The sequence below is a fragment of the Oncorhynchus mykiss genome, chromosome 31 (assembly GCF_013265735.2).
Source record: "Oncorhynchus mykiss isolate Arlee chromosome 31, USDA_OmykA_1.1, whole genome shotgun sequence".
Lineage (NCBI taxonomy): Eukaryota > Metazoa > Chordata > Actinopteri > Salmoniformes > Salmonidae > Oncorhynchus > Oncorhynchus mykiss.
In genome coordinates this window covers 7892650-7919343 of record NC_050571.1, presented here as the reverse complement: position 1 = coordinate 7919343, position 26694 = coordinate 7892650, and the positions used below count along the sequence as shown (strand labels likewise).

General features: G+C 41.5%; 1 protein-coding gene across 2 annotated transcripts in view; it reads left to right on the top strand.

The window, feature by feature from the left end:
* LOC110504485 (transforming growth factor-beta-induced protein ig-h3) overlaps positions 1–22633 on the top strand; it is a 30049-nt gene extending 7416 nt beyond the window's left edge. The window contains exons 3-18 of one of the 2 annotated variants that reach the window (XM_036969871.1): positions 4851–4915; positions 5148–5305; positions 5612–5776; positions 6161–6307; positions 7151–7292; positions 7853–8065; positions 8461–8598; positions 8966–9108; positions 16370–16506; positions 17051–17181; positions 19725–19849; positions 21137–21148; positions 21309–21411; positions 21538–21587; positions 21752–21779; positions 21863–22633. In XM_036969871.1, the coding sequence (XP_036825766.1) occupies positions 4851–4915; positions 5148–5305; positions 5612–5776; positions 6161–6307; positions 7151–7292; positions 7853–8065; positions 8461–8598; positions 8966–9108; positions 16370–16506; positions 17051–17181; positions 19725–19849; positions 21137–21148; positions 21309–21411; positions 21538–21587; positions 21752–21779; positions 21863–21924 (1819 nt within the window). In that variant the 3' untranslated portion in view covers positions 21925–22633. The remainder of the gene's footprint in view (positions 1–4850; positions 4916–5147; positions 5306–5611; positions 5777–6160; positions 6308–7150; positions 7293–7852; positions 8066–8460; positions 8599–8965; positions 9109–16369; positions 16507–17050; positions 17182–19724; positions 19850–21136; positions 21149–21308; positions 21412–21537; positions 21588–21751; positions 21780–21862) is intronic. The other variant, XM_036969872.1, reaches the window with a different exon arrangement.
* Positions 22634–26694: the final 4061 nt, after the last annotated feature.

The window sequence follows — 26694 nt, the reverse complement described above, 5'->3', positions numbered from 1 at the left end:
AAGTTTTAGTGATAGTTTGGACAAAATAAATCCCTGGGTTGGCTAGGTAGTTGGTTTGGGGGAGATAAATGCTGGGTTAGCCATGGTAGTTAATTTGGACGAGATAAATGCTGGGTTAGCTAGGTAGTTGGTTTGGGGGAGATAAATGCTGGGTTAGCTAGGTAGTTGGTTTGGGGGAGATAAATGCTGGGTTAGCTAGGTAGTTGGTTTGGGGGAGATAAATGCTGGGTTAGCTAGGTAGTTAGTTTAGATGAGAAATGCTGGGTTAGCTAGGTAGTTAGTTTGGGGGAGATCAATTCTGGGTTAGCTAGGTAGTTAGTTTGGGGGAGATCAATTCTGGGTTAGCTAGGTAGTTAGTTTGGGGGAGATACATTCTGGGTTAGCTAGGTTGTTACACAGTAGATAATGGATACCTTGTGTCTCTCTATTCAATCAGTAGTGTTAAATAGCTTCTGAGGGTAAAAGGACAACTCAGGTTACCAACATCAATCTTCCAGATAGGCCCTGTCCTGGACCCTGGGCAGTAAAGGCACTGACAGCCTTCCACAGTAGCGGCTGTTTGATTGACGTCAATGTTAACATCCCTGCAGGGGGCAAGATGGTATTGGTTATTGCTCTGTCTAACATTCCTCTGAGATTGTGTTGTAGGTTTTGCATGGCATGTGTAGACCATTTCACCATTATACTGCCTTGGGAATGTGTGTGCTAAGAAAACATGCATTTGCTATTTGCTATCTAGGATGTGTGTGTGTGTGTGTGTGTGTGTGTGTGTGTGTGTGTGTGTGTGTGTGTGTGTGTGTGTGTGCGTGTGCGTGTGCGTGTGTGTGTGTGTGTGTGGTGTCTTCTGTTCCCGGCTTTTTCTTGTTATTTGATCTCCCTTGATAAGTATTGTGAAATTATCTAGATGTTTCCTGTAGAAAATTGAACCACAGACACGAACTTGATGACTTTGTAACGGGAGACGTTTGCTGGCGATTCACAACAGTGTTTCTTTCATTGGAAATCTCATGAAAGTTGAAGAGGAAGGGAAACTTTGCTGTGGGCGCTGGATGTTTGGAGGAAATGATGGCTTTAGAGGGCACTGTTGAGGGACTTCCATCCCTAAACACACACTAATCATTCATAAGGGAGCCAGGAAAATGATTTTTTTCCACAGCAAGCGAGACCTGAAGTGTCCATTTGAGAGGGCTGGGAGTTTGAGAGTGGCGTTCAAAAGGACAAACCTGGGCTTGTGTCAACAAAGGTTCCAAAAAGCTTTTATCAGTTTGAATTGAATTACATTTACAGACACCCATGGAAAGAGGGAGCTGACCACTGGGTTTAACAGGTAATGGGTTAGAATGCAGGCCATGGGGACATGGTGCTGCTGGTGCTAGAGGTTACAGGTCACTTGAGGGGAGACCTCATAACTCTTGAGTCACCAATAACCCTAACAACAACAGCCCTTAGGTACCACCCAACAGCCCATAGCTACCTCCCAAAAGCCCTTAGCTACCTCCCAACAGCCCTTAGCTACCACCCAACAGCCCTTAGCTACCTCCCAACAGCCCTTAGCTACCTCCCAAGAGCCCTTAGCTACCTCCCAAGAGCCCTTAGCTACCTCCCAAGAGCCCTTAGCTACCACCCAAGAGCCCTTAGCTACCTCCCAAGAGCCCTTAGCCTCCTCCCAAGAGCCCTTAGCTACCACCCAAGAGCCCTTAGCTACCTCCCAACAGCCCCTAGCTACCTCCCAAGAACCCTTAGCTACCACCCAAGAGCCCGTAGCTACCTCCCAAGAGCCCTTAGCCTCCTCCCAAGAGCCCTTAGCTACCACCCAAGAGCCCTTAGCTACCTCCCAACAGCCCCAAGCCTCCTCCCAAGAGCCCTTAGCTATCACCCAACAGCCCCTAGCTACCTCCCAAGAGCCCTTAGCTACCTCCCAACAGCCCCTAGCTACCTCCCAACAGCCCCTAGCTACCTCCCAAGAGCCCTTAGCTACCACCCAAGAGCCCTTAGCTACCTCCCAACAGCCCTTAGCTACCTCCCAAAAGCCCCTAGCCTCCTCCCAAGAGCCCTTAGCTACCACCCAAGAGCCCTTAGCTACCTCCCAACAGCCCCAAGCCTCCTCCCAAGAGCCCTTAGCTACCACCCAACAGCCCCTAGCTACCTCCCAAGAGCCCTTAGCTACCTCCCAACAGCCCCTAGCTACCTCCCAACAGCCCCTAGCTACCTCCCAAGAGCCCTTAGCTACCACCCAAGAGCCCTTAGCTACCTCCCAACAGCCCCTAGCTACCTCCCAACAGCCATTAGCTACCTCCCAAGAGCCCTTAGCTACCTCCCAACAGCCCTTAGCTACCTCCCAACAGCCCCAAGCCTCCTCCCAAGAGCCCTTAGCTAACACCCAACAGCCCCTAGCTACCTCCCAAGAGCCCTTAGCTACCTCCCAACAGCCCCTAGCTACCTCCCAACAGCCCCTAGCTACCTCCCAAGAGCCCTTAGCTACCACCCAAGAGCCCTTAGCTACCTCCCAACAGCCCTTAGCTACCTCCCAACAGCCCCTAGCTACCACCCAACAGCCCTTAGCTACCTCCCAACAGCCCCTAGCCTCCTCCCAACAGCCCCTAGCTACCTCCCAACAGCCCCTAGCTACCTCCCAACAGCCCTTAGCTACCACCCAACAGCCCCTAGCTACCTCCCAAGAGCCCTTAGCTACCTCCCAACAGCCCCTAGCCTCCTCCCAACAGCCCCTAGCTACCACCCAAGAGCCCTTAGCTACCTCCCAAGAGCCCTTAGCTACCTCCCAACAGCCCCTAGCCTCCTCCCAACAGCCCCTAGCTACCACCCAAGAGCCCTTAGCTACCTCCCAAGAGCCCTTAGCTACCTCCCAACAGCCCCTAGCCTCCTCCCAACAGCCCCTAGCTACCTCCCAACAGCCCCTAGCTACCTCCCAACAGCCCCTAGCTACCTCCCAACAGCCCCTAGCTACCTCCCAACAGCCCCTAGCTACCTCCCAACAGCCCCTAGCTACCTCCCAACAGCCCCTAGCCTCCTCCCAACAGCCCCTAGCTACCTCCCAACAGCCCCTAGCTACCTCCCAACAGCCCCTAGCTACCTCCCAACAGCCCCTAGCTACCTCCCAACAGCCCCTAGCCTCCTCCCAACAGCCCCTAGCTACCTCCCAACAGCCCCTAGCTACCTCCCAACAGCCCCTAGCTACCTCCCAACAGCCCCTAGCTACCTCCCAACAGCCCCTAGCTACCTTTAAAGCCCCACTCTCAACGCCAATGCATTGGTTCTTCTGTTTTTCTCAGCAATCACACTATGTTTTGAAGTAGTAACATTTGACTAAAGGTGAATCCCAGAGCTAACTAGTCTGTAAAGCTTTATACACGCTCACTTTTACTTCAATTTACATCTTGTTTTTATTTGTCTGGGAAAGGAACATTTGAGTTTTTTTTATGAAAAAAATAATTTATTTATTTATTTCGTATCTATGAATAGCACGCCAATTCAAATCTATCTAGCATGCTAATTTCATCATGGAACCCATAAAGTCTAATGGACCTTCACTCTCTTCTTTCATACTTTTGTCTGGTGAATAGTTTGCCTCAATGCTTGGAAGTCTCAATGTACACTGTGTTTGAATTATGCGACCTTACTGTTTATTTTGTCAGAAATCCATGGCTACCATCTTTGTTTATGCTTGTGGAGAACAAATCGAAGTTGAGTTAACATCTGTTTTGAAAATCCGACTGGTTTGGTTTCCAGGCTACTGTGTTTTACAGGGTTTCCTCATAAACCCCCCCCCCACCCACCCTCACTGAATGTGAGGATTGTCCCCTAACCATGTTTCTGAGCTACCAACTACCCGACTCAGAGTTGGTCCTCTTTTACATTTGAGTCATTTAGCAGACTATTATCCAAAGCGACTTTACAGCTAGTGCATTCATCTTTAAAATAGCTTGGGCAGGAACTCTGCTGAAGAGCTTTGACTGGGATGAACGGGATCTGACGCCCCCCGTAGGGGTGGGAGGGCCAAGAGACCAGAGCTGGCGGAACGGAGTACTCGAGTTGGGATGTAGGGTCTGCAGGGGGTCGCAAGATGCCAAATCATTTTTGCGTAGCTTTCCACACCTTTTGCCTTGTCTTTTTTGACTGTGTTATGCATTGTTGATGTTGCCACTGTGTTCCTCACTGTAACTTACCTGTGCCAATGTTTGATTAGCAATAATCATGGATAATCATTTTCGTGGATATAGACCAGTTATTTTTGACTTAACTTTAAGGTTCACGTTTTTATCCGGTACACCTTCGCTTGGCCGCTCTCTCTTTGTTTTTACTGGCAGGAGCATGTGTTTCAGTACCGCTCTCTTAGTCCCCTTTCTGGAGTTTCCCTTGGCCAACCCTGGGTCTCTCTACCTCTACCTCTCCACCTCTCTCTCTCTCTACCTCTCTCTCTCTCTCTCTCTCTCTCTCTCTCTATACCCCTCTCTCTCTCTCTCTCTACCTCTCTCTCTCTCTCTCTCTCTCTCTCTCTCTGCCTCTCTCTCTCTCTCTCTCTCAGGAAATGAGCTTTTATGACCTTTCAGTACCAGCTGAGCCCAGTTCAGATTTATTGTGGAAATATCTCAAATGCACAAAATGACAGAACTATGTGTATAGCATGTGGCTGTATCATTTAACCTAAGACACATTGCTCAATTTTTTGTAGCCTGGTCACATATCCGTTTGTGGCAAGACAACACAAACAAGATCTGGAACAAGGCTAGATAGAGTCTTTTGACTTGAAAGAGTAAGGAGAAACTGACCTGTTGTTTCCATCTCTTGATTGGCTGCAGTCGTCCTTAACACGTGTTCTTATTGGTCAACAGGGTGATCAGCTATGAGTGTTGCCCCGGTTATGAGAAGCTTCCAGGAGAGAAGGGTTGTCCTGCTGGTAAGAAGAAATCTACATTATTAGCCTGCAAATCTAGTTATAGCTCAGTCACGTACTATCCATAAAATGCAACAACTCGACCAATTTGGGATAATTATTTTTAGACAAGAGGCCTGTCAAACAAAATATGGGATCCTACTTTGATTGTCAAATATACATCCATCAAATCAACATTTGAATTTCCTAAATTTCCCCCCATATGATGGTTAAGACTGTAAAAATGTTTTTCCAGCCCTGCCGTTAGTGAACATCTACAACACGCTGGGTGTGGTTGGAGCCGCCACCACCAAGATGTACTCAGAGAGGGCTCAGCTGAGGGAGGAGATCGAAGGACCAGGGAGCTTCACCTTTTTCGCTCCCAGCAACCAGGCCTGGGCGGCCCTACCCAACGTGAGTGTGTCAGGAGGACTCTCTCCCTTCACATGAGAGGGATACACGGAGAGAGAGAGAGAACTGGAAATCAAGTATAATTCACCCCAATCCTGTTGCATCTAGAGATATTGTATTATTCTGACCTCAGACTACGTGTTATCAGCCTAATCAGCCGAGGTAGCGTATCAAACGTTTTTTTTTTTAAAGAGCAGTAGATTCTAGAACCAAGTCTTTGGTCAGTATATGTAATGGTACGAATGGTTATCTTGTGATTTGATCGTTGTTCTGATGAAAATAAGACTCTGTTTTTTTTTACGGTTGTAGGAAATCCTGGATGCTCTGGTGAGTAACGTGAATATTGAGCTTCTCAACGCGCTCCACTACCACATGGTGAACCGCCGTTTGACCTCTGAGGACCTGAAGCACGGATCTGCCTTCCCCTCCATGTACCAAGACTTCAACCTTCACATCCACCACTACCCCAACGGAGTGAGTAGCATCTGTCCAATGTTAATGTTGCATTATAATTGAAAGCACCGGTGGCTAGTGGCACCTTAATTGGGGAGGACGGGCTCATGGTAATGACTGGAATAGAATGGTATTGACCAATAGAATGGTAGTGATTGGAAGGTATATGATGTCGTGACCTGGCCCGGTCCCAGATCTGTTTGTGCAGTATGACATAGGCCATCTGGGACCAAGCAAGTTGGAACCTCTAGAGAGACATGAACAGATACATCGTCAGCTAAAAACCTTTACTGTACAATTTTTTGATAATTTTTCAAATGGTCACACGTTGACCATCGATCAAAAGTCAGCTAAATCATGAGACAACTTTTCTTTTCTTTCTCTCTCTCTCTCTTGTCATTGCAGATTGTAACAGTGAACTGTGCTCGTCTGGTGAAAACAGACCAGCATGCGACCAACGGGATCGTGCACGTCGTGGACAGAGTCATCACCGCGGTTACCAACGACGTGCACACTTTCATCGACACCGATGATGATCTGGAGACTCTTCGTGTAAGTAAACGCCTTTAACAGTTTGTCGCTTCATTCATTCATTCATTCATTCATCCATTCATTCATCCATCCATTCATTCATCCATCCATCCATCCATTCATTCATTCATCCATTCATTCATCCATTCATTCATCCATTCATCCATCCATTCATCCATCCATCCATTCATTCATTCATCCATTCATTCATTCATTCATTCATCCATCCATTCATTCATCCATCCATTCATCCATCCATCCATTCATCCATTCATTCATTCATTCATTCATCCATTCATTAATTCATCCATTCATTCATCCATTCATTCATTCATTCATCCATTCATTCATTCATCCATTCATTAATTAATTAATTAATTCATTCATTCATTCATCCATTCATCCATCCATTCATTCATCCATCCATTCATTCATTCATTCATTCATTCATCCATTCATTCATTCATTCATTCATTCACAGAACAGTCTATCACACTAGAACTACCATTTCCTACACTACCATTTCCTACATGTTGAACATATGCTATGCAATGTTGTGTCAGCTATGGGAATGTTACGTTCACTGATCATTGACTCGGTCTCAGTCTTTTGTATTGTATGTGCAATTTGAATTATGTAGAGAAAAGCAGTGTTGATTCAGTGTGTTGATTCAGTGTGTTGATTCAGTGTGTTGATTCAGTGTGTTGATTCAGTGTGTTGATTCAGTGTGTTGATTCAGTGTGTTGATTCAGTGTGTTGATTCAGTGTGTTGATTCAGTGTGTTGATTCAGTGTGTTGATTCGGTGTTGATTCAGTGTGTTGATTCAGTGTGTTGATTCAGTGTGTTGATTCTCTGCCTTTTAGAATGCTGTTGCTGCTGCTGGTCTGACCCAAATGCTGGAGAGCGATGGTCACTACACGGTGTTCGCTCCAACCAACGAAGCCTTCGAGAAGATCCCCCCTGAAATGCTCAACAGGATCCTGGGAGACCCCGTGGCTCTGAAAGGTGAAATTTTTTATGACAGTTGGATATAGAACGGGGAGATAGATATTGGATATAGAACAGGGAGATAGATATTGGATATAGAACAGGGAGATAGATATTGGATATAGATAGAACAGGGAGATAGATATTGGATATAGAACAGGGAGATAGATATTGGATATAGAACGGGGAGATAAATATTGGATATAGAACAGGGAGATAGATATTGGATATAGAACAGGAAGATAGATATTGGATATAGAACAGGGAGATAGATATTGGATATAGAACAGGGAGATAGATATTGGATATAGAACAGGGAGATAGATATTGGATATAGAACAGGGAGATAGATATTGGATATAGAACGGGGAGATAGATATTGGATATAGAACAGGGAGATAGATATTGGATATAGAACAGGGAGATAGATATTGGATATAGAACAGGGAGATAGATATTGGATATAGAACGGGGAGATAGATATTGGATATAGAACAGAAAGATAGATATCGGAGATGGGAACCCAATGACTTATTAACGTGAACTAAGTTCTACTTGTGTCTGTACTCTCCATCCAGACCTGCTGAACTACCACATCCTGAAGAACATGCAGTGTGCAGAGTCCATCACATCTGGTACTCCCCTGGAGACCCTACAGGGGACCGTTCTAGAGGTGGGCTGTGATGGGGCTGACATGACCCTCAACGGGAAGGCCATCATCCAGAAGAAAGACCAGCTGGGGACCAACGGGGTCGTCCACTACATCAACGAGCTCCTCATCCCAGACTCAGGTAATTCAAACCAGAGCAATAGATAGCCGTCTGCATATGACTTGGAGTCAAACTATTGGACCTCTAACAAGCTCCTCATCTCAGACAGGTATTGAAAACCAGAGTCTTAAATTGAGAGTTGCGTCAACGCCAAATTTAAGCCTCTAATCCAAACCAATGAATCCTTGCCTTCTTTTATGAGATGATTAGTAGTGATGAGTCACGTCTGAAAAGGACTCTGACTGTCATAGGAGTTGAAAGTCAAGTCTAAGTGTGTCTGTCTGGAATGCTACTGCACTGAATATGAAGTGGATTCTAACTCGATGGTTCATGTTGAGACAAGACCTCCACGCTACTTATGAAGAGTCTCTCTGTTCAATGAGAAATGTTCATTTATGTACTGATCTCTTTTTAAGCTAAGACTTTGTTGGAGCTGGCCCAGGGATCTGCCGTTACCACAGCGACCAAGCTGTTTGTTGATGCTGGTCTTGGCTCCCACCTTTCTGGCTCAGAGGCTCTGACCATCCTGACCCCTCAGAATGAAGCTTTCAAAGGTAACATCGATCGATGGCGCTCTCTCTCTCTCTCTCTCTCCATCTCTCCCCATCTCATCTGTCTCTGTCTCTGTCTGTCTCTCTCTCTCTCTCTCTCTCTCTCTCTCTCTCTCTCTCTCTCTCTCTCTCTCTGTTTGTAGCCCTCCCTCCCTCCCCCCCCCCCCCTCTCTCTCTCTCTCTCTCTCTCTCTCTCTCTCTCTCTCTCTATGTATGTATCCCTCCCTCCCTCTCCCCCCTCTCTCTCTCTGTATCCCTCCCTCCCTCCCTCTGCCCTCTCTCTGTGCTAACAAACAGCAGTGACTTGAGCCATGATTCTTGACCCATTTCATTGAATCAATCTGATAAATTCTGTATCTATTGTTAACAGAGGGTGTGACAATGACTGGTGACCTGAAGAAGCTGTTGAAGAACCACATCCTGAAGGAGCAGCTGTCTTCCGGGTCACTGTACTACGGGCAAGAGCTAGAGACTCTGGGAGGAATCAAACTCAGAGTGTTCGTCTACCGTAACGTAAGTACCCCGTAGGAGCGACAGCTGGCATTAGACGGTATAAAAGCAGAGGTGCAGATTGACCAATTGAGCTGAATTAAGAGAATGAGCACAGTTGTTCTTCTGCAAAAAAGACAACTAAGTACAGAGATTAGCCTCTTCCTAAGGGTTAACTCATTATGTAGATTACCCTCTTCCTAAGGGTTAACTCATTATGTAGATTAGCCTCTTCCTAAGGGTTAACTCATTATGTAGATTACCCTCTTCCTAAGGGTTAACTCATTATGTAGATTACCCTCTTCCTAAGGGTTAACTCATTATGTAGATTACCCTCTTCCTAAGGGTTAACTCATTATGTAGATTACCCTCTTCCTAAGGGTTAACTCATTATAGAGATTACCCTCTTCCTAAGGGTTAACTCATTACAGAGATTACCCTCTTCCTAAGGGTTAACTCATTACAGAGATTACCCTCTTCCTAAGGGTTAACTCATTACAGAGATTACCCTCTTCCTAAGAGTTAACTCATTATGTAGATTACCCTCTTCCTAAGGGTTAACTCATTATGTAGATTACCCTCTTCCTAAGGGTTAACTCATTATGTAGATTACCCTCTTCCTAAGGGTTAACTCATTATGTAGATTACCCTCTTCCTAAGGGTTAACTCATTATGTAGATTAGCCTCTTCCTAAGGGTTAACTCATTATGTAGATTACCCTCTTCCTAAGGGTTAACTCATTATGTAGATTAGCCTCTTCCTAAGGGTTAACTCATTATGTAGATTACCCTCTTCCTAAGGGTTAACTCATTATAGAGATTAGCCTCTTCCTAAGGGTTAACTCATTATGTAGATTAGCCTCTTCCTAAGGGTTAACTCATTATGTAGATTAGCCTCTTCCTAAGGGTTAACTCATTATGTAGATTAGCCTCTTCCTAAGGGTTAACTCATTATGTAGATTACCCTCTTCCTAAGGGTTAACTCATTATAGAGATTAGCCTCTTCCTAAGGGTTAACTCATTATGTAGATTAGCCTCTTCCTAAGGGTTAACTCATTATGTAGATTAGCCTCTTCCTAAGGGATAACTCATTATGTAGATTAGCCTCTTCCTAAGGGTTAACTCATTATGTAGATTACCCTCTTCCTAAGGGTTAACTCATTATGTAGATTAGCCTCTTCCTAAGGGTTAACTCATTATGTAGATTAGCCTCTTCCTAAGGGTTAACTCATTATGTAGATTACCCTCTTCCTAAGGGTTAACTCATTATGTAGATTACCCTCTTCCTAAGGGTTAACTCATTATGTAGATTACCCTCTTCCTAAGGGTTAACTCATTATGTAGATTAGCCTCTTCCTAAGGGTTAACTCATTATGTAGATTACCCTCTTCCTAAGGGTTAACTCATTATGTAGATTACCCTCTTCCTAAGGGTTAACTCATTATGTAGATTACCCTCTTCCTAAGGGTTAACTCATTATGTAGATTAGCCTCTTCCTAAGGGTTAACTCATTATGTAGATTACCCTCTTCCTAAGGGTTAACTCATTATGTAGATTACCCTCTTCCTAAGGGTTAACTCATTACAGAGATTACCCTCTTCCTAAGGGTTAACTCATTATGTAGATTACCCTCTTCCTAAGGGTTAACTCATTATGTAGATTACCCTCTCCCTAAGGGTTAACTCATTGTGTAGATTACCCTCTTCCTAAGGGTTAACTCATTATGTAGATTACCCTCTTCCTAAGGGTTAACTCATTATGTAGATTAGCCTCTTCCTAAGGGTTAACTCATTATGTAGATTAGCCTCTTCCTAAGGGTTAACTCATTATGTAGATTACCCTCTTCCTAAGGGTTAACTCATTACAGAGATTACCCTCTTCCTAAGGGTTAACTCATTATGTAGATTACCCTCTTCCTAAGGGTTAACTCATTATGTAGATTAGCCTCTTCCTAAGGGTTAACTCATTATGTAGATTAGCCTCTTCCTAAGGGTTAACTCATTATGTAGATTAGCCTCTTCCTAAGGGTTAACTCATTACAGAGATTACCCTCTTCCTAAGGGTTAACTCATTATGTAGATTAGCCTCTTCCTAAGGGTTAACTCATTACAGAGATTACCCTCTTCCTAAGGGTTAACTCATTATGTAGATTACCATCTTCCTAAGGGTTAACTCATTATGTAGATTACCATCTTCCTAAGGGTTAACTCATTATGTAGATTAGCCTCTTCCTAAGGGTTAACTCATTATGTAGATTAGCCTCTTCCTAAGGGTTAACTCATTATGTAGATTAGCCTCTTCCTAAGGGTTAACTCATTATGTAGATTAGCCTCTTCCTAAGGGTTAACTCATTATGTAGATTAGCCTCTTCCTAAGGGTTAACTCATTATAGAGATTAGCCTCTTCCTAAGGGTTAACTCATTATGTAGATTAGCCTCTTCCTAAGGGTTAACTCATTATGTAGATTAGCCTCTTCCTAAGGGTTAACTCATTATGTAGATTAGCCTCTTCCTAAGGGTTAACTCATTATAGAGATTAGCCTCTTCCTAAGGGTTAACTCATTATGTAGATTAGCCTCTTCCTAAGGGTTAACTCATTACAGAGATTAGCCTCTTCCTAAGGGTTAACTCATTATGTAGATTACCCTCTTCCTAAGGGTTAACTCATTACAGAGATTACCCTCTTCCTAAGGGTTAACTCATTATGTAGATTACCCTCTTCCTAAGGGTTAACTCATTACAGAGATTAGCCTCTTCCTAAGGGTTAACTCATTATGTAGATTAGCCTCTTCCTAAGGGTTAACTCATTATGTAGATTACCCTCTTCCTAAGGGTTAACTCATTACAGAGATTACCCTATTCCTAAGGGTTAAACTCATTATGTAGATTACCCTCTTCCTAAGGGTTAAACTCATTATGTAGATTACCCTCTTCCTAAGGGTTAACTCATTATGTAGATTACCCTATTCCTAAGGGTTAAACTCATTATGTAGATTACCCTCTTCCTAAGGGTTAACTCATTATGTAGATTAGCCTCTTCCTAAGGGTTAACTCATTACAGAGATTACCCTATTCCTAAGGGTTAAACTCATTATGTAGATTACCCTCTTCCTAAGGGTTAACTCATTATGTAGATTAGCCACTTCCTAAGGGTTAACTCATTATGTAGATTAGCCTCTTCCTAAGGGTTAACTCATTATGTAGATTACCCTCTTCCTAAGGGTTAACTCATTATGTAGATTAGCCTCTTCCTAAGGGTTAACTCATTATGTAGATTAGCCTCTTCCTAAGGGTTAACTCATTATGTAGATTAGCCTCTTCCTAAGGGTTAACTCATTATGTAGATTAGCCTCTTCCTAAGGGTTAACTCATTATGTAGATTACCCTCTTCCTAAGGGTTAACTCATTATGTAGATTAGCCTCTTCCTAAGGGTTAACTCATTATGTAGATTAGCCTCTTCCTAAGGGTTAACTCATTATGTAGATTAGCCTCTTCCTAAGGGTTAACTCATTATGTAGATTACCCTCTTCCTAAGGGTTAACTCATTATGTAGATTACCCTCTTCCTAAGGGTTAACTCATTATGTAGATTACCCTCTTCCTAAGGGTTAACTCATTATAGAGATTAGCCTCTTCCTAAGGGTTAACTCATTATGTAGATTAGCCTCTTCCTAAGGGTTAACTCATTATGTAGATTAGCCTCTTCCTAAGGGTTAACTCATTATAGAGATTAGCATTTTCCTAAGGGTTAACTCATTACAGAGATTACCCTCTTCCTAAGGGTTAACTCATTATAGAGATTACCCTCTTCCTAAGGGTTAACTCATTATGTAGATTAGCCTCTTCCTAAGGGTTAACTCATTATGTAGATTAGCCTCTTCCTAAGGGTTAACTCATTATAGAGATTAGCCTCTTCCTAAGGGTTAACTCATTATGTAGATTAGCCTCTTCCTAAGGGTTAACTCATTATAGAGATTAGCCTCTTCCTAAGGGTTAACTCATTATGTAGATTAGCCTCTTCCTAAGGGTTAACTCATTATAGAGATTAGCCTCTTCCTAAGGGTTAACTCATTATGTAGATGACCCTCTTCCTAAGGGTTAACTCATTATGTAGATTACCCTCTTCCTAAGGGTTAACTCATTACAGAGATTACCCTCTTCCTAAGGGTTAACTCATTATGTAGATTACCCTCTTCCTAAGGGTTAACTCATTATGTAGATTAGCCTCTTCCTAAGGGTTAACTCATTACAGAGATTACCCTCTTCCTAAGGGTTAACTCATTACAGAGATTAGCCTCTTCCTAAAGGTTAACTCATTACAGAGATTACCCTCTTCCTAAAGGTTAACTCATTACAGAGATTAGCCTCTTCCTAAGGGTTAACTCATTACAGAGATTACCCTATTCCTAAAGGTTAACTCATTACAGAGATTACCCTCTTTCTAAGGGTTAACTCATTATGTAGATTACCCTCTTCCTAAGGGTTAACTCATTATGTAGATTACCCTCTTCCTAAGGGTTAACTCATTATGTAGATTACCCTCTTCCTAAGGGTTAACTCATTATGTAGATTACCCTCTTCCTAAGGGTTAACTCATTATCGAGATTACCCTATTCCTAAGGGTTAACTCATTATGTAGATTACCCTCTTCCTAAGGGTTAACTCATTATAGAGATTAGCCTCTTCCTAAGGGTTAACTCATTATGTAGATTACCCTCTTCCTAAGGGTTAACTCATTATGTAGATTAGCCTCTTCCTAAGGGTTAACTCATTACAGAGATTACCCTCTTCCTAAGGGTTAACTCATTATGTAGATTACCCTCTTCCTAAGGGTTAACTCATTATGTAGATTAGCCTCTTCCTAAGGGTTAACTCATTACAGAGATTACCCTCTTCCTAAGGGTTAACTCATTACAGAGATTAGCCTCTTCCTAAAGGTTAACTCATTACAGAGATTACCCTCTTCCTAAAGGTTAACTCATTACAGAGATTAGCCTCTTCCTAAGGGTTAACTCATTACAGAGATTACCCTATTCCTAAAGGTTAACTCATTACAGAGATTACCCTCTTTCTAAGGGTTAACTCATTATGTAGATTACCCTCTTCCTAAGGGTTAACTCATTATGTAGATTACCCTCTTCCTAAGGGTTAACTCATTATGTAGATTACCCTCTTCCTAAGGGTTAACTCATTATGTAGATTACCCTCTTCCTAAGGGTTAACTCATTATCGAGATTACCCTATTCCTAAGGGTTAACTCATTATGTAGATTACCCTCTTCCTAAGGGTTAACTCATTATAGAGATTACCCTCTTCCTAAGGGTTAACTCATTATGTAGATTACCCTCTTCCTAAGGGTTAACTCATTATGTAGATTACCCTCTTCCTAAGTGTTAACTCATTACAGAGATTACCCTCTCCCTAAGGGTTAACTCATTATGTAGATTACCCTCTTCCTAAGGGTTAACTCATTATAGAGATTACCCTCTTCCTAAGGGTTAACTCATTATGTAGATTACCCTCTTCCTAAGGGTTAACTCATTATGTAGATTACCCTCTTCCTAAGGGTTAACTCATTACAGAGATTACCCTCTCCCTAAGGGTTAACTCATTATGTAGATTACCCTCTTCCTAAGGGTTAACTCATTATGTAGATTACCCTCTTCCTAAGGGTTAACTCATTATAGAGATTAGCCTTTTCCTAAGGGTTAACTCATTATGTAGATTACCCTCTTCCCAAGGGTTAACTCATTATGTAGATTACACTCTTCCTAAGGGTTAACTCATTATAGAGATTAGCCTTTTCCTAAGGGTTAACTCATTACAGAGATTAGCCTAAATACACTATTCCTAACTATATACAAAGCGTTATTGTGCTGTTTTCATATTTACAATGAACAGTTTATGGCTGGTCATCATTTTCTCCAAATGAGTGACAGAAGGAGGCAGTCTGATTGGTGGACTTTTACCCCCCGAAACATGTTTTCATCCAATGACACGAGAGAGAGAGAGAGTCCCTCTACAACATCCTCATACTGTAGAATCGTTATCCAGAATGTTGTTTCACACCGTTTTTCACAGCTCTGCTCTGTTCTCTCCTGGGTGGCAGATGAAGGTTGTCCTGGCAGCAGCTCTCACATTTCTACTTTGCAATGGAATTTCCAGATGACCACAATAAGCTTTTTTTCCACAGAGAGGGAGACCACTTGCGAGCCATCATTTCAGAGTGAAGGGCAGACAGGAAGGAATCCAAGTGTGTCCCTAATGGCACCCTATTCCCTATATAGTGCACTACTTTTGGCCAGGGCCCATATGTCTCTGGGCAAAGGTAATGTTCCCTCTTAATTTTTTGGGACACTGAGCACATTTCAAGTCTGCTGAGCACATACTTCTGTGCAACTTCCGGCACGCTTTTACTGTAAACTCTGAGGCTGTACCTACTTTAAGTTACAGTTTTAACAGTGGTCAAGTAGGCTACTGTGGCCATTTGATTATAATGTAGTCCTACCAGAGTGACCTACCATCAAAAACAATGGAGAAAATGCATCCCATAACATTTTAACATGGAATTAGCTGTTCTGTCATAGCAGCAAATGTGTGGTGTTCAATGTTGGCCTACATCCCATGAGACTTTTGAAATCAACATGCAGGGCTTGACCTTTAACCTGTTTATCCACTTGTCCTTCAGACAAGGAGGTGACTGAACATGTTGTGTTGTTTGATGAAAGAAACCACTTGACAACATACAAATCATTATTATTCTCATACCATTATTAGAGAGAAACAGACACAAGTGAAACGTTGATAGTGTTAACTAAAGGGGACAAGTAGAAAGTTGAGTGGAGTTCCATCTTGCTGCATGCCCGTGTGCAGCTTAGAGGGAACACTGGTCCAACCCACTGCCCTATATAAATAATAGGATGCTATTTGGAATGTTGTCATGGTGACAGGTAAAACAAACAAAACAAACAAACATCTCTCTCTCTCTCTCTCTCTCTGTCTCTCTCTCTGTCTCTCTCGCTCTCTCTCTCTGTCTCTCTCTCTATCTCTCTGTGTGTCTCTGTCTCTCTCTCGTTCTCTCTCTGTCTCTCTCTCTCTCTCTCACTCTCTCTCTCTCCCTCTCACTCTCTCTCTCTCCCTCTCTCTCTGTCTCTCTCTCTCTCTCTCTCTCTCTCTCGCTCTCTCTCTCTCTCTCTCTCTCTCTCTCGCTCTGTCTCTCGCTCTCTGTCTCTCTCTCTCTGTCTCTCACTCTCTCTCTCTCTCTGTCTCTCTCTCTCAAAATAACAGAGCCTGTGCATAGAGAACTCCTGTATCGTTGCCCACGACAAGATCGGCCGTTTCGGTAGCATGTTCACAGTCGACAAAGTCCTGACTCCCCCAATGGGCACCATCATGGATGTCCTGAAGGCTGATAACCGATTCAGGTGAGAGTCAATGAATCAGTGAGTGATTCAATGAAAAGGATTACCAAGTTTGTCCTCAATAATATCTTGAGGCAATATAAATTCAATTTCATAAGAGCAAGAACAGACATGTAAGCATATGAGCAAAAAAATATAGTAGCTTCTGCCTACGTACCACAGCGTACGTTCTGTAGCTCGATATCCTGAGAAGTCCCTCCAAGAGTCTAATGTTGTATCCAGACCTGAAAGGCACCATGTTGATTCATTTCCACCCACATTCAGAGATATGTTCTGTTTACTCTGTATCTTTTCACTACCAGTGATCTGTTCTGTTCTGCCATGATTCAACTCATACATGTTCGGTAAATTTGGCACATCAGAAACCACAACTCATCGATGCTTTTTAAACTTTCCTATTAGTCAACTGTTTAAGTACTGTTTCTTCCTCTGAATATTTTAATTTTAATTTTTAAACTGTGTGTGTGTTGGGAATCAGTCAGTTGTCAAGCCTTCTTTCATCCTCTTGAGGAGGGTCTTTCTAAGTGTGCATTCCCTTCTGTTCCAGTCTGTTGGTCGGTGCCATCCAGACGGCTGGCTTGACAGAGCTGATGAACCAGGCCGGTCCCCATACCGTGTTCGCTCCCACCAACGATGCTTTCAGCGCCTTGCCAAAGGCTGACCTCAACAAACTCATGAGTAAGGACATCCCTGGCTCCAGACATTCTAGTTTTTCTCAAACAAAACCAGTCTCAAACAAGAACAAAGGGTTGAGGTCTGGAAATGTAAGACTAGGATAATTATAACAGATACCTCTCTGCCATATGTGCTCTATCACATGTATGCCATATGTAGTGTATGCCATATGTAGTGTATGCCATATGTGGTGTATGCCATATGTGGTGTATGCCATATGTAGTGTATGCCATATGTAGTGTATGCCATATGTAGTGTATGCCATATGTGGTGAATGCCATATGTAGTGTATGCCATATGTAGTGTATGCCATATGTGGTGAATGCCATATGTGGTGAATGCCATATGTAGTGCATGCCATATGTAGTGCATGCCATATGTATGCCATATGTGGTGTATGCCATATGTGGTGCATGCCATATGTAGTGTATGCCATATGTAGTGTATGCCATATGTGGTGAATGCCATATGTGGTGAATGCCATATGTAGTGCATGCCATATGTAGTGCATGCCATATGTGGTGAATGCCATATGTAGTGCATGCCATATGTAGTGCATGCCATATGTAGTGCATGCCATATGTGGTGCATGCCATATGTAGTGCATGCCATATGTAGTGCATGCCATATGTAGTGTATGCCATATGTAGTGTATGCCATATGTAGTGTATGCCATATGTAGTGCATGCCATATGTAGTGCATGCCATATGTAGTGTATGCCATATGTAGTGCATGCCATATGTAGTGTATGCCATATGTAGTTTATGCCATATGTAGTGTATGCCATATGTAGTGTATGCCATATGTAGTTTATGCCATATGTAGTGCATGCCATATGTAGTGTATGCCATATGTAGTGTATGCCATATGTGGTGAATGCCATATGTAGTGCATGCCATATGTAGTGCATGCCATATGTAGTGCATGCCATATGTGGTGCATGCCATATGTAGTGCATGCCATATGTAGTGCATGCCATATGTAGTGTATGCCATATGTAGTGTATGCCATATGTAGTGTATGCCATATGTAGTGCATGCCATATGTAGTGCATGCCATATGTAGTGTATGCCATATGTAGTGCATGCCATATGTAGTGTATGCCATATGTAGTTTATGCCATATGTAGTGCATGCCATATGTAGTGTATACCATATGTGGTGCATGCCATATGTAGTGTATGCCATATGTAGTGCATGCCATATGTAGTGTATGCCATATGTAGTGCATGCCATATGTAGTGTATGCCATATGTAGTGCATGCCATATGTAGTGTATGCCATATGTAGTTTATGCCATATGTAGTGTATGCCATATGTAGTGTATGCCATATGTAGTTTATGCCATATGTAGTGCATGCCATATGTAGTGTATGCCATATGTAGTGTATGCCATATGTGGTGAATGCCATATGTAGTGCATGCCATATGTAGTGCATGCCATATGTAGTGCATGCCATATGTGGTGCATGCCATATGTAGTGCATGCCATATGTAGTGCATGCCATATGTAGTGTATGCCATATGTAGTGTATGCCATATGTAGTGTATGCCATATGTAGTGCATGCCATATGTAGTGCATGCCATATGTAGTGTATGCCATATGTAGTGCATGCCATATGTAGTGTATGCCATATGTAGTTTATGCCATATGTAGTGCATGCCATATGTAGTGTATACCATATGTGGTGCATGCCATATGTAGTGTATGCCATATGTAGTGCATGCCATATGTAGTGTATGCCATATGTAGTTTATGCCATATGTAGTGCATGCCATATGTAGTGTATACCATATGTGGTGTATGCCATATGTAGTGAATGCCATATGTGGTGTATTTGGGTGTCTGGCATCCTTCCTTAACCAAACTGTGAACAGGTTTCACGACTGGCTTTGCAAAACAAATCACTTTAAAATAAAAAATAAAAATCAGTGGCACCTAAGGACAACTTGATTTGGCCCACAGTGAGAATATGTTCGGCAGACAGACAGAACTATTGGAATGAACCTAATAACCTATCTACACCCAGGAAATGATGACACGATGGAATGCATCTTGGATGCTGCCACACGTATGAATGCCAAACAGCTGTGGTTAACAGGAGCCAGTTGTTCAGTTACAGTATGACCTACCTACAGTATACTGGAGCTACAATTACACTCGTTTTGGGTATATAAAATCATTTATAAAAATAAATAAACAGTGCTGTTTGTTAATGATTGCCCTGACCATTTCGCAACAACTGTTTAGATGAGCAGGACACGTGTATACAAATAACATTAGCATCATGTTGAATAACTTAATGTTCAATGACTTGGCCACAGCAATAAGAATGTAGCTGTAATGCTAAAGTATATGCCAAGTACCTTAACTCATCAGTTCCGTGTTGCATCTTGCACAACTGATTACTTTTCACTTTTTAATCAATGTTCATTCTTCAGTTTTTTTGTGTTTTAGTTTTCCTAATTCTTCTGTTTGTAAATGTCTAGACCATAGAGATGCAACATGGTCCGGTAGGTGTTCTAATATCAGCTTGTTGTCTAGGCAACCCCAAGGAGCTGGCCAGTGTGTTGAAGTACCACATGGCTAAGGAGATTCTGGTCAGTGGAGGAGTGGGCTCCCATACCAGACTGAAGCCTCTGCAGGGAGACAAGCTGGAGCTGAACATGGTACAGTAGGCCCTTATGACTGTTTGATCCTGGAACACAAGATCCTAGAACAAGTTGATCCTAGAACAATTTGATCCTAGAACAATTTGACCCGAGAACAATAGGATCCTAGAACAATTTGACCCTAGAACACATGATCCTAGAACAATATGATCCTAGAACAATTTGATCCTAGAACACATGATCCTAGAACAATAGGATCCTAGAAAAATGTGATCCTAAAACAATGTAATCCTAGAACACATGATCCTAGAACAATATGATCCTAGAACAATTTGATTCTAGAACAATTTGATCATAGAACACATGATCCTAGAACAATTTGATCCTAGAACACATGATCCTAGAACAATTTGATCCTAGAACACATGATCCTGTAACAATGTGATCCTATAACACACATTTGATATTGATACTACTAATGTAATCAGTACTATCATGTACTACATTGTAATACCAGTACTAACATGTACTACCATGTAATATCAGTACTACCATGTAATATCAGTACTAACATGTAATATCAGTACTACCATGTAATATCAGTACTACCATGTAATATCAGTACTACCATGTAATATCAGTACTAACATGTAATATCAGTACTACCATGTAATATCAGTACTAACATGTAATATCAGTACTAACATGTAATATCAGTACTAACATGTAATATCAGTACTAACATGTAATATCAGTACTACCATGTATTATCAGTACTACCATGTAATATCAGTACTAACATGTAATATCAGTACTACCATGTAATATCAGTACTACCATGTAATATCAGTACTAACATGTAATATCAGTACTACCATGTACTACCATGTAATATCAGTACTACCATGTAATATCAGTACTACCATGTAATATCAGTACTAACATGTAATATCAGTACTAACATGTAATATCAGTACTAACATGTAATATCAGTACTACCATGTAATATCAGTACTAACATGTAATATCAGTACTACCATGTAATATCAGTACTAACATGTAATATCAGTACTAACATGTAATATCAGTACTAACATGTAATATCAGTACTACCATGTAATATCAGTACTAACATGTAATATCAGTACTACCATGCAATATCAGTACTAACATGTAATATCAGTACTAACATGTAATATAAGTACTAACATGTAATATCAGTACTACCATGTAATATCAGTACTACCATGTAATATCAGTACTACCATGTAATATCAGTACTACCATGTAATATCAGTACTGACATGTACATGTTTTTCTTTTAATTGATGATTTTGTTTTCAGTGGAGAAAAGAGGTACTTATTTTGTTGTGTACTTCTATTGCTTACATCATTTGTGTACACTGTATTGATATACATTCTTTCAACATGACTTGATTGTCTTGAACCCCTGTTATGAAAATATTAAGTTTCATCTTATATATATATATATACCCTGTATCTTTTTCTTCTTCAGAGGAACCAGACCGTGTACATCAACAAGGTCCCAGTGGTTGAAGCCGACTTGATGGCCACCAATGGAGTTGTCCACGCTGTGGGAGCCATCATAAAGCCACTGCGTAAGAGCAATCGCTTCACTGTCCATGAAGACCGAATAAACCATCTCACATTACTGTATATAACGTACTGTATTATCCTCCAATTGTCATTCCAACTCTGTCTTGTTCTCTCTCTATGTCCTCCAGCTCCTAAGGTTGACAGGGAACAGGCTGATGCCCCCGTCTCTTCCATGAGAGTAAGACATTTATAGACGGTTAACTTATCACGTCTCTTTTGACTGTCTTATTAGATGATCGTTTTTGTAAATCCGCAGCTATGTGAATGTTCATTATCTTAAAAATATGTGTTTTTGTATTTGTAAATGTATATCTAAATATTGTTGAATTCCTTTCTTCACAGACGGACTCAAGAATCGGAGTAAAAAATGGTAACTACTCTCTGATCTATATCGCTCAGTCTCTTTTGTTGAACTGGTGTTAAATGTTGTTATGATCTTTGTTTTTGTTTCAGATGACCTCTTCCAGAAGGTCAGGAAAAGTCTCTCCAGCAGGACGATGAGTCGCGTCCAGTAAAACAAATTTAAGAGGAGAAAAAAAAAAAAACATAATTGCCTACAGTACATCAACACAAAATCAGGGGATTGTTACTTTTGTTGATGGAAAATATTCTTATTTGGAACTCTAAAAGGGAGTCTTATCGATCTAATTTAGTCAAAGAGGATCAATAATAAACCAGCATTAGATGAACACAGAGATGGGATATCTCTTAGTGGAATATGTTATATAATTGCTTTCATATACCAAAAACCGAAGATTTGAATTGAAATAGAATTAACTTTGTCTGTTTTCTTTCATGTAAAAATGGTCAACCCCAAAAAAAAAAAACAGCAACTAGCTATGACTACCTGTACTGTAGTTTTATCAGTGTTTTGAATGTTCACACGTGACTTCTGTTTTTAAATGTAAACGCAGAGCAGATTTTTTTGTTTGTTGAGAAATGTATACTGTATTTTGTTTTGATATGATAGATGTAGCATGTTTTGCATGTTTAGGCTGGAACGGAAAAGCTATTCGTGCACACGCAAATGAAGGTTGAAGTCATGGCCTCTTCGGTTCTGATTCTCTTTCACTTTTTTTGTTGTCATTAAACCTAACCTAAACAATAATGCACCCACAGTCAAGTCACATGCTTTCCATGTGTAACAGACTGTAGCAATATAATTTTGTGTGGAAACCAAAGAGCAATGGTCGCACATTTCAAAAATAAAATGTTCATTTTGTAGCCCCGGAATTTGTTTGGATTTCTTAAAACTTCTATCCATGACAACACGTCAGTGTTTCAAGATATTGGCACGGCAATTGTGTATATTATATCATATTATCTGTGTTCCGAATGGCATCCTATTCCCTTTATAGTGTACTACAAGGGCTCTGATCAAAGGCAGTGTACTGTATAGGGAATAGGGTGCTGTTTGGGACGTAGCCTATCCAATGTCTGAGAACAATGTCTTCCTTCTGTTTGAATTAAACCAACTCCTGCTGAAAACCGCCCTCACAGATCCTTCAGTAGAACAAAGTCAACACCTCAGTGTACAGGAACTGAAAAGGACATTTTTTTTCTCATCCATGTGATTGTGATATCAATAATACTTGAATCCAAGACCAATACTTTCAATTCACCACTCACTAACATTGACTTTAATGTTAAGTTATAACATCTTTTTGAAGTTTATGTATTTTCTCTGGACGGAGAAAAGGAAGAATTGTTATCTGTCAAGAAATTAGAACATAGGAACCCTTACTGTGAGTTCCGGTTTATTGGTTGAGCCTCAGGAGAGGGACCGTGTATAAGAATGTTGTAAGGTAGAGCGAGAGAGAGAGAGAGGGAGAGAGAGAGAGATATGTGTGCAATAGCCAGCTCCCAGTTGGCAGGCCTCCCGGCAAATGATCCGGAACAATGAATGAAACATTCCAAAGTGTTTTACACTCTGGAGCAGACACTACCAAGCTGTTGGAGCTACAGGGGGCAGAGAGACCACTGGCTAGGAGCCCTGGTCAGGAACTGAAGGCCACTGACTGGTCTGCATGCCAAGAAACAATTTAACAAGTCTAAATATTGTGAGACAAATTATGGAGGTCACGGCACTTATTAGAGTTCTGGAATTCCCACCGGATTCTGGAACTCTCTCTAATGTCAGAGTTCTGATTTGATAAGAGACTTGTTGCTCAAGGTAACAGATGGAGCAAAGAATGTCCGGAAGAGTCATTGTTGTTACATCCTTACTATTACATCAGTAACCAAACATGTAGAGACTTAATGTTGTTGCTGGATGTCATGTAGTTTATTACATGCTACTAGTAGCCTACAGTATATTGTTTCAGCAAGACATGGTAGATTGGCACACCATTTTAAATGCAAAAGTCATGCAAGTTGGGGGGGTTTTCTATGTCAATGTAACCATTGTTTAAGTTCAAGCCTCTGTTTCAGTCCTTCTTTACCTAAACTGTGCCCTCCTGGACCATGAGGAAGTCAGCCTAGCGCCCGTTATTCCCCTGTAATAAGGAACACATGTGGTACTATTACAAACACATTGGCTTTAGTACTGCTTTCACCTCATGTATTCCTCTACTGGTCCTGTTCCCGTGGCTTTAACACTTCTTCGAGACACCTAGCCATAACATTATCATGCCTGAAGACAGCTGTTACCCTTCCTAGGAGAGGAAAGACAGGTAGCTTACTAAGCCTAAGAGCTTTGTTCTTCCTATATTAAAGTTGTAATTCCAACAGTGATCACTCATCTCTGACAGAGCAGGATGTTTCACCGACATCAGCGAAGAGGGTGTTTTGACTTAACATTCACCAGTTATACCTACATATCTCTCTATACACTGGTCCAAGATCAGTTTGTGCTCTATTTCCAACTCCTAAAGGTCATTTTGATGACCATTTTGATGATCATAAAAGTTGGCAAGAGAGCACAAACAGATCCTTGTTATAATACGATCCTGTCATTCTCTCTGTATTGATAGAGGCAGATGTTTCTCACCAGAACAGAAGGCCTTCAGCCCCTGTACAATGGTTGACCTGTGGTCCATCTGTTACCCCCCCTGATATACCCCTTATTAACATGACCAGTGGCCCACTTATGTCAAGAGGAGAACACCCAAGATGCGGCCGGGAATTTGGGGAACAGATCGAATGGGTATTGCATCTCCTGTGTTACATGTGAGAGCTGTCAATAAAGATCACACAAACCAATTAATTTCCTTTCATCAAAGGGAGAGTATCTGTCTATGGGTGATTTGTAGAGTATGGAGCTTATAGGCTAAAAGCAGAGCCTATAGGCTAAGTAAATAGATGAGGACTTAAGAGTAAACTGTAGGCCTATTTTAAACCTTGAATGAAAGAATCGAACTTAAAGGAGAGATAAAGGAGATGAGTGAAAACAACAAGGCAAAATAGGTTTTCTGTTCATCAGGTCTTGAAATACAGTATCACCATGTCCCTTCCATCTGTTATTGACATTGCTGTGTACTTACATTCTGATCCAGGAACGCCTTCCCTCGCAGTTCTGTTTCCGCCTGTTGAAATTCTAGACCCGTTGTAAGGGGGTTGGTTTCCTCCGTCTCCCCAAGAGCATTACCCGGACTGCTTTTCATTCTGAGGAGACAGTGGACACATGGTTCTCCCATAGGTTACTGCTGTAACATTGTTCTTGTCTTATGTCTCTCTTTATTTTATTTTATTTAACCTTTATTTAACTAGGCAAGTCAGTTAAGAACATTTTATTTTATTTACAACGACGGACTACACCGGCCAAACCCGGACGACGCTGGGCCAATTGTGCGCCGCCTTATGAGACTCCCAATCACGATCGGTTGTGATACAGCCTGGAGTGTGGCGTTGTCTCTCAAATCAAATCTAACTTTATTTGTCACATGCGACGAATACAACAAGTGTAGACTTTACCGTGAAATGCTTTACTTTACAAGCTCTTAACTAACAGTGCAGTTCAAGAAGAGTTAAGAAAATATTTACCAAATGATCGAAAGTAAAAAATAATCAAAAATAACACAATCACATAACAATTACGAGGCTATATACAGGACACACATCTCTTGTCCTGATGTGTGTTTTGTCCTTGGGGGGCTGGAAATAAAAAATAAATAAATAAAAAAAAATATATATATATATATATATATATAATACTTTTTTGTATTCCCAGCCCCCCTCCCCGCAGGAGACATTTTGCCTTTTGGTAGGCCTTCATTGTAAATAATAATTTGTTCTTAACTGACTTGCCTAGTTAAATAAAGGTTAAATAAAAAATAATTAACTGTCCATTATCTGATTAAAACATCAATTCATCTATATACTTAATTTTTATAACTTCAATATTCCAATGTTTTATTATTTTTTATTTAACTAGAAAAGTCATATTCCAACGTCTAATATACTGCTGTCTGCCTTCTCCTTCCTTCCTGTCTTTCTGTCTGCCTGCCTGCCTCCTCCTTCCTGTCTGTCGGCATGCTCCTTCCTTCCTGCCTGTCGGCCTGCTCCTTCCTGTCTGTCGCTGTCTGCTCCTTCCTGTCTGTCTTTCAGCCTGTCTCATCAAAAAAAGAACTTGCTACGTGTGAAGGAAGACTGCCCACTAGTGGCGGATCCTTCCAGTTGCATCTTTTGGAGCGGCTGTAGCCACTGTCTTAATGATGAACATACGCCGATTGGACGTGTCGAATCAGACAAACCACAACCCAACAAACACAGACGAGCGGCGCACACTTCACCACCTCTGCTTTTTGGTCGGTGGTTGTTCCGTTGCGTTTGTTGTGAGTGTGTGTAAGCGGTTTCACGTGATTCTAACTTGTCCACCACACATGACTTCATAATTTCATTCTAAGGTGGAAAGACAAGTGCCATAGAAAAGATAGCAGCTGGAAAACGTGTTTGTCGCGGGAACACAAGTAATTCATTTGGTAGGGAGAGCAACATTACTGCGGGACACACTTTCCATTGGTAGCCTCTCTCTCGTGAAGTGAACCCCAGACAGACTGGAGCCAACTTGTGTGACGTACCAGAGCCGAAGCACAACCCTAGAATTCAAAGCTTGAAACATTGTTACAATGTAGCCTAGCTAAACTATATACTGTTACTATGAATGGAGCCTATTGCATGCATGTATAAAATATATAGTCAAACATGAAAAGCAATGAAGTTCACAATTTATTCTAGCTAGCCCTATTCTTGAATAAAAATCTATTGCTTCCTCATTTTTATCAACTCAAATGTTATTTGTCACATGCTTCGTAAACAAGAGGTGTAGACCAGTGTTTCCCAATTAG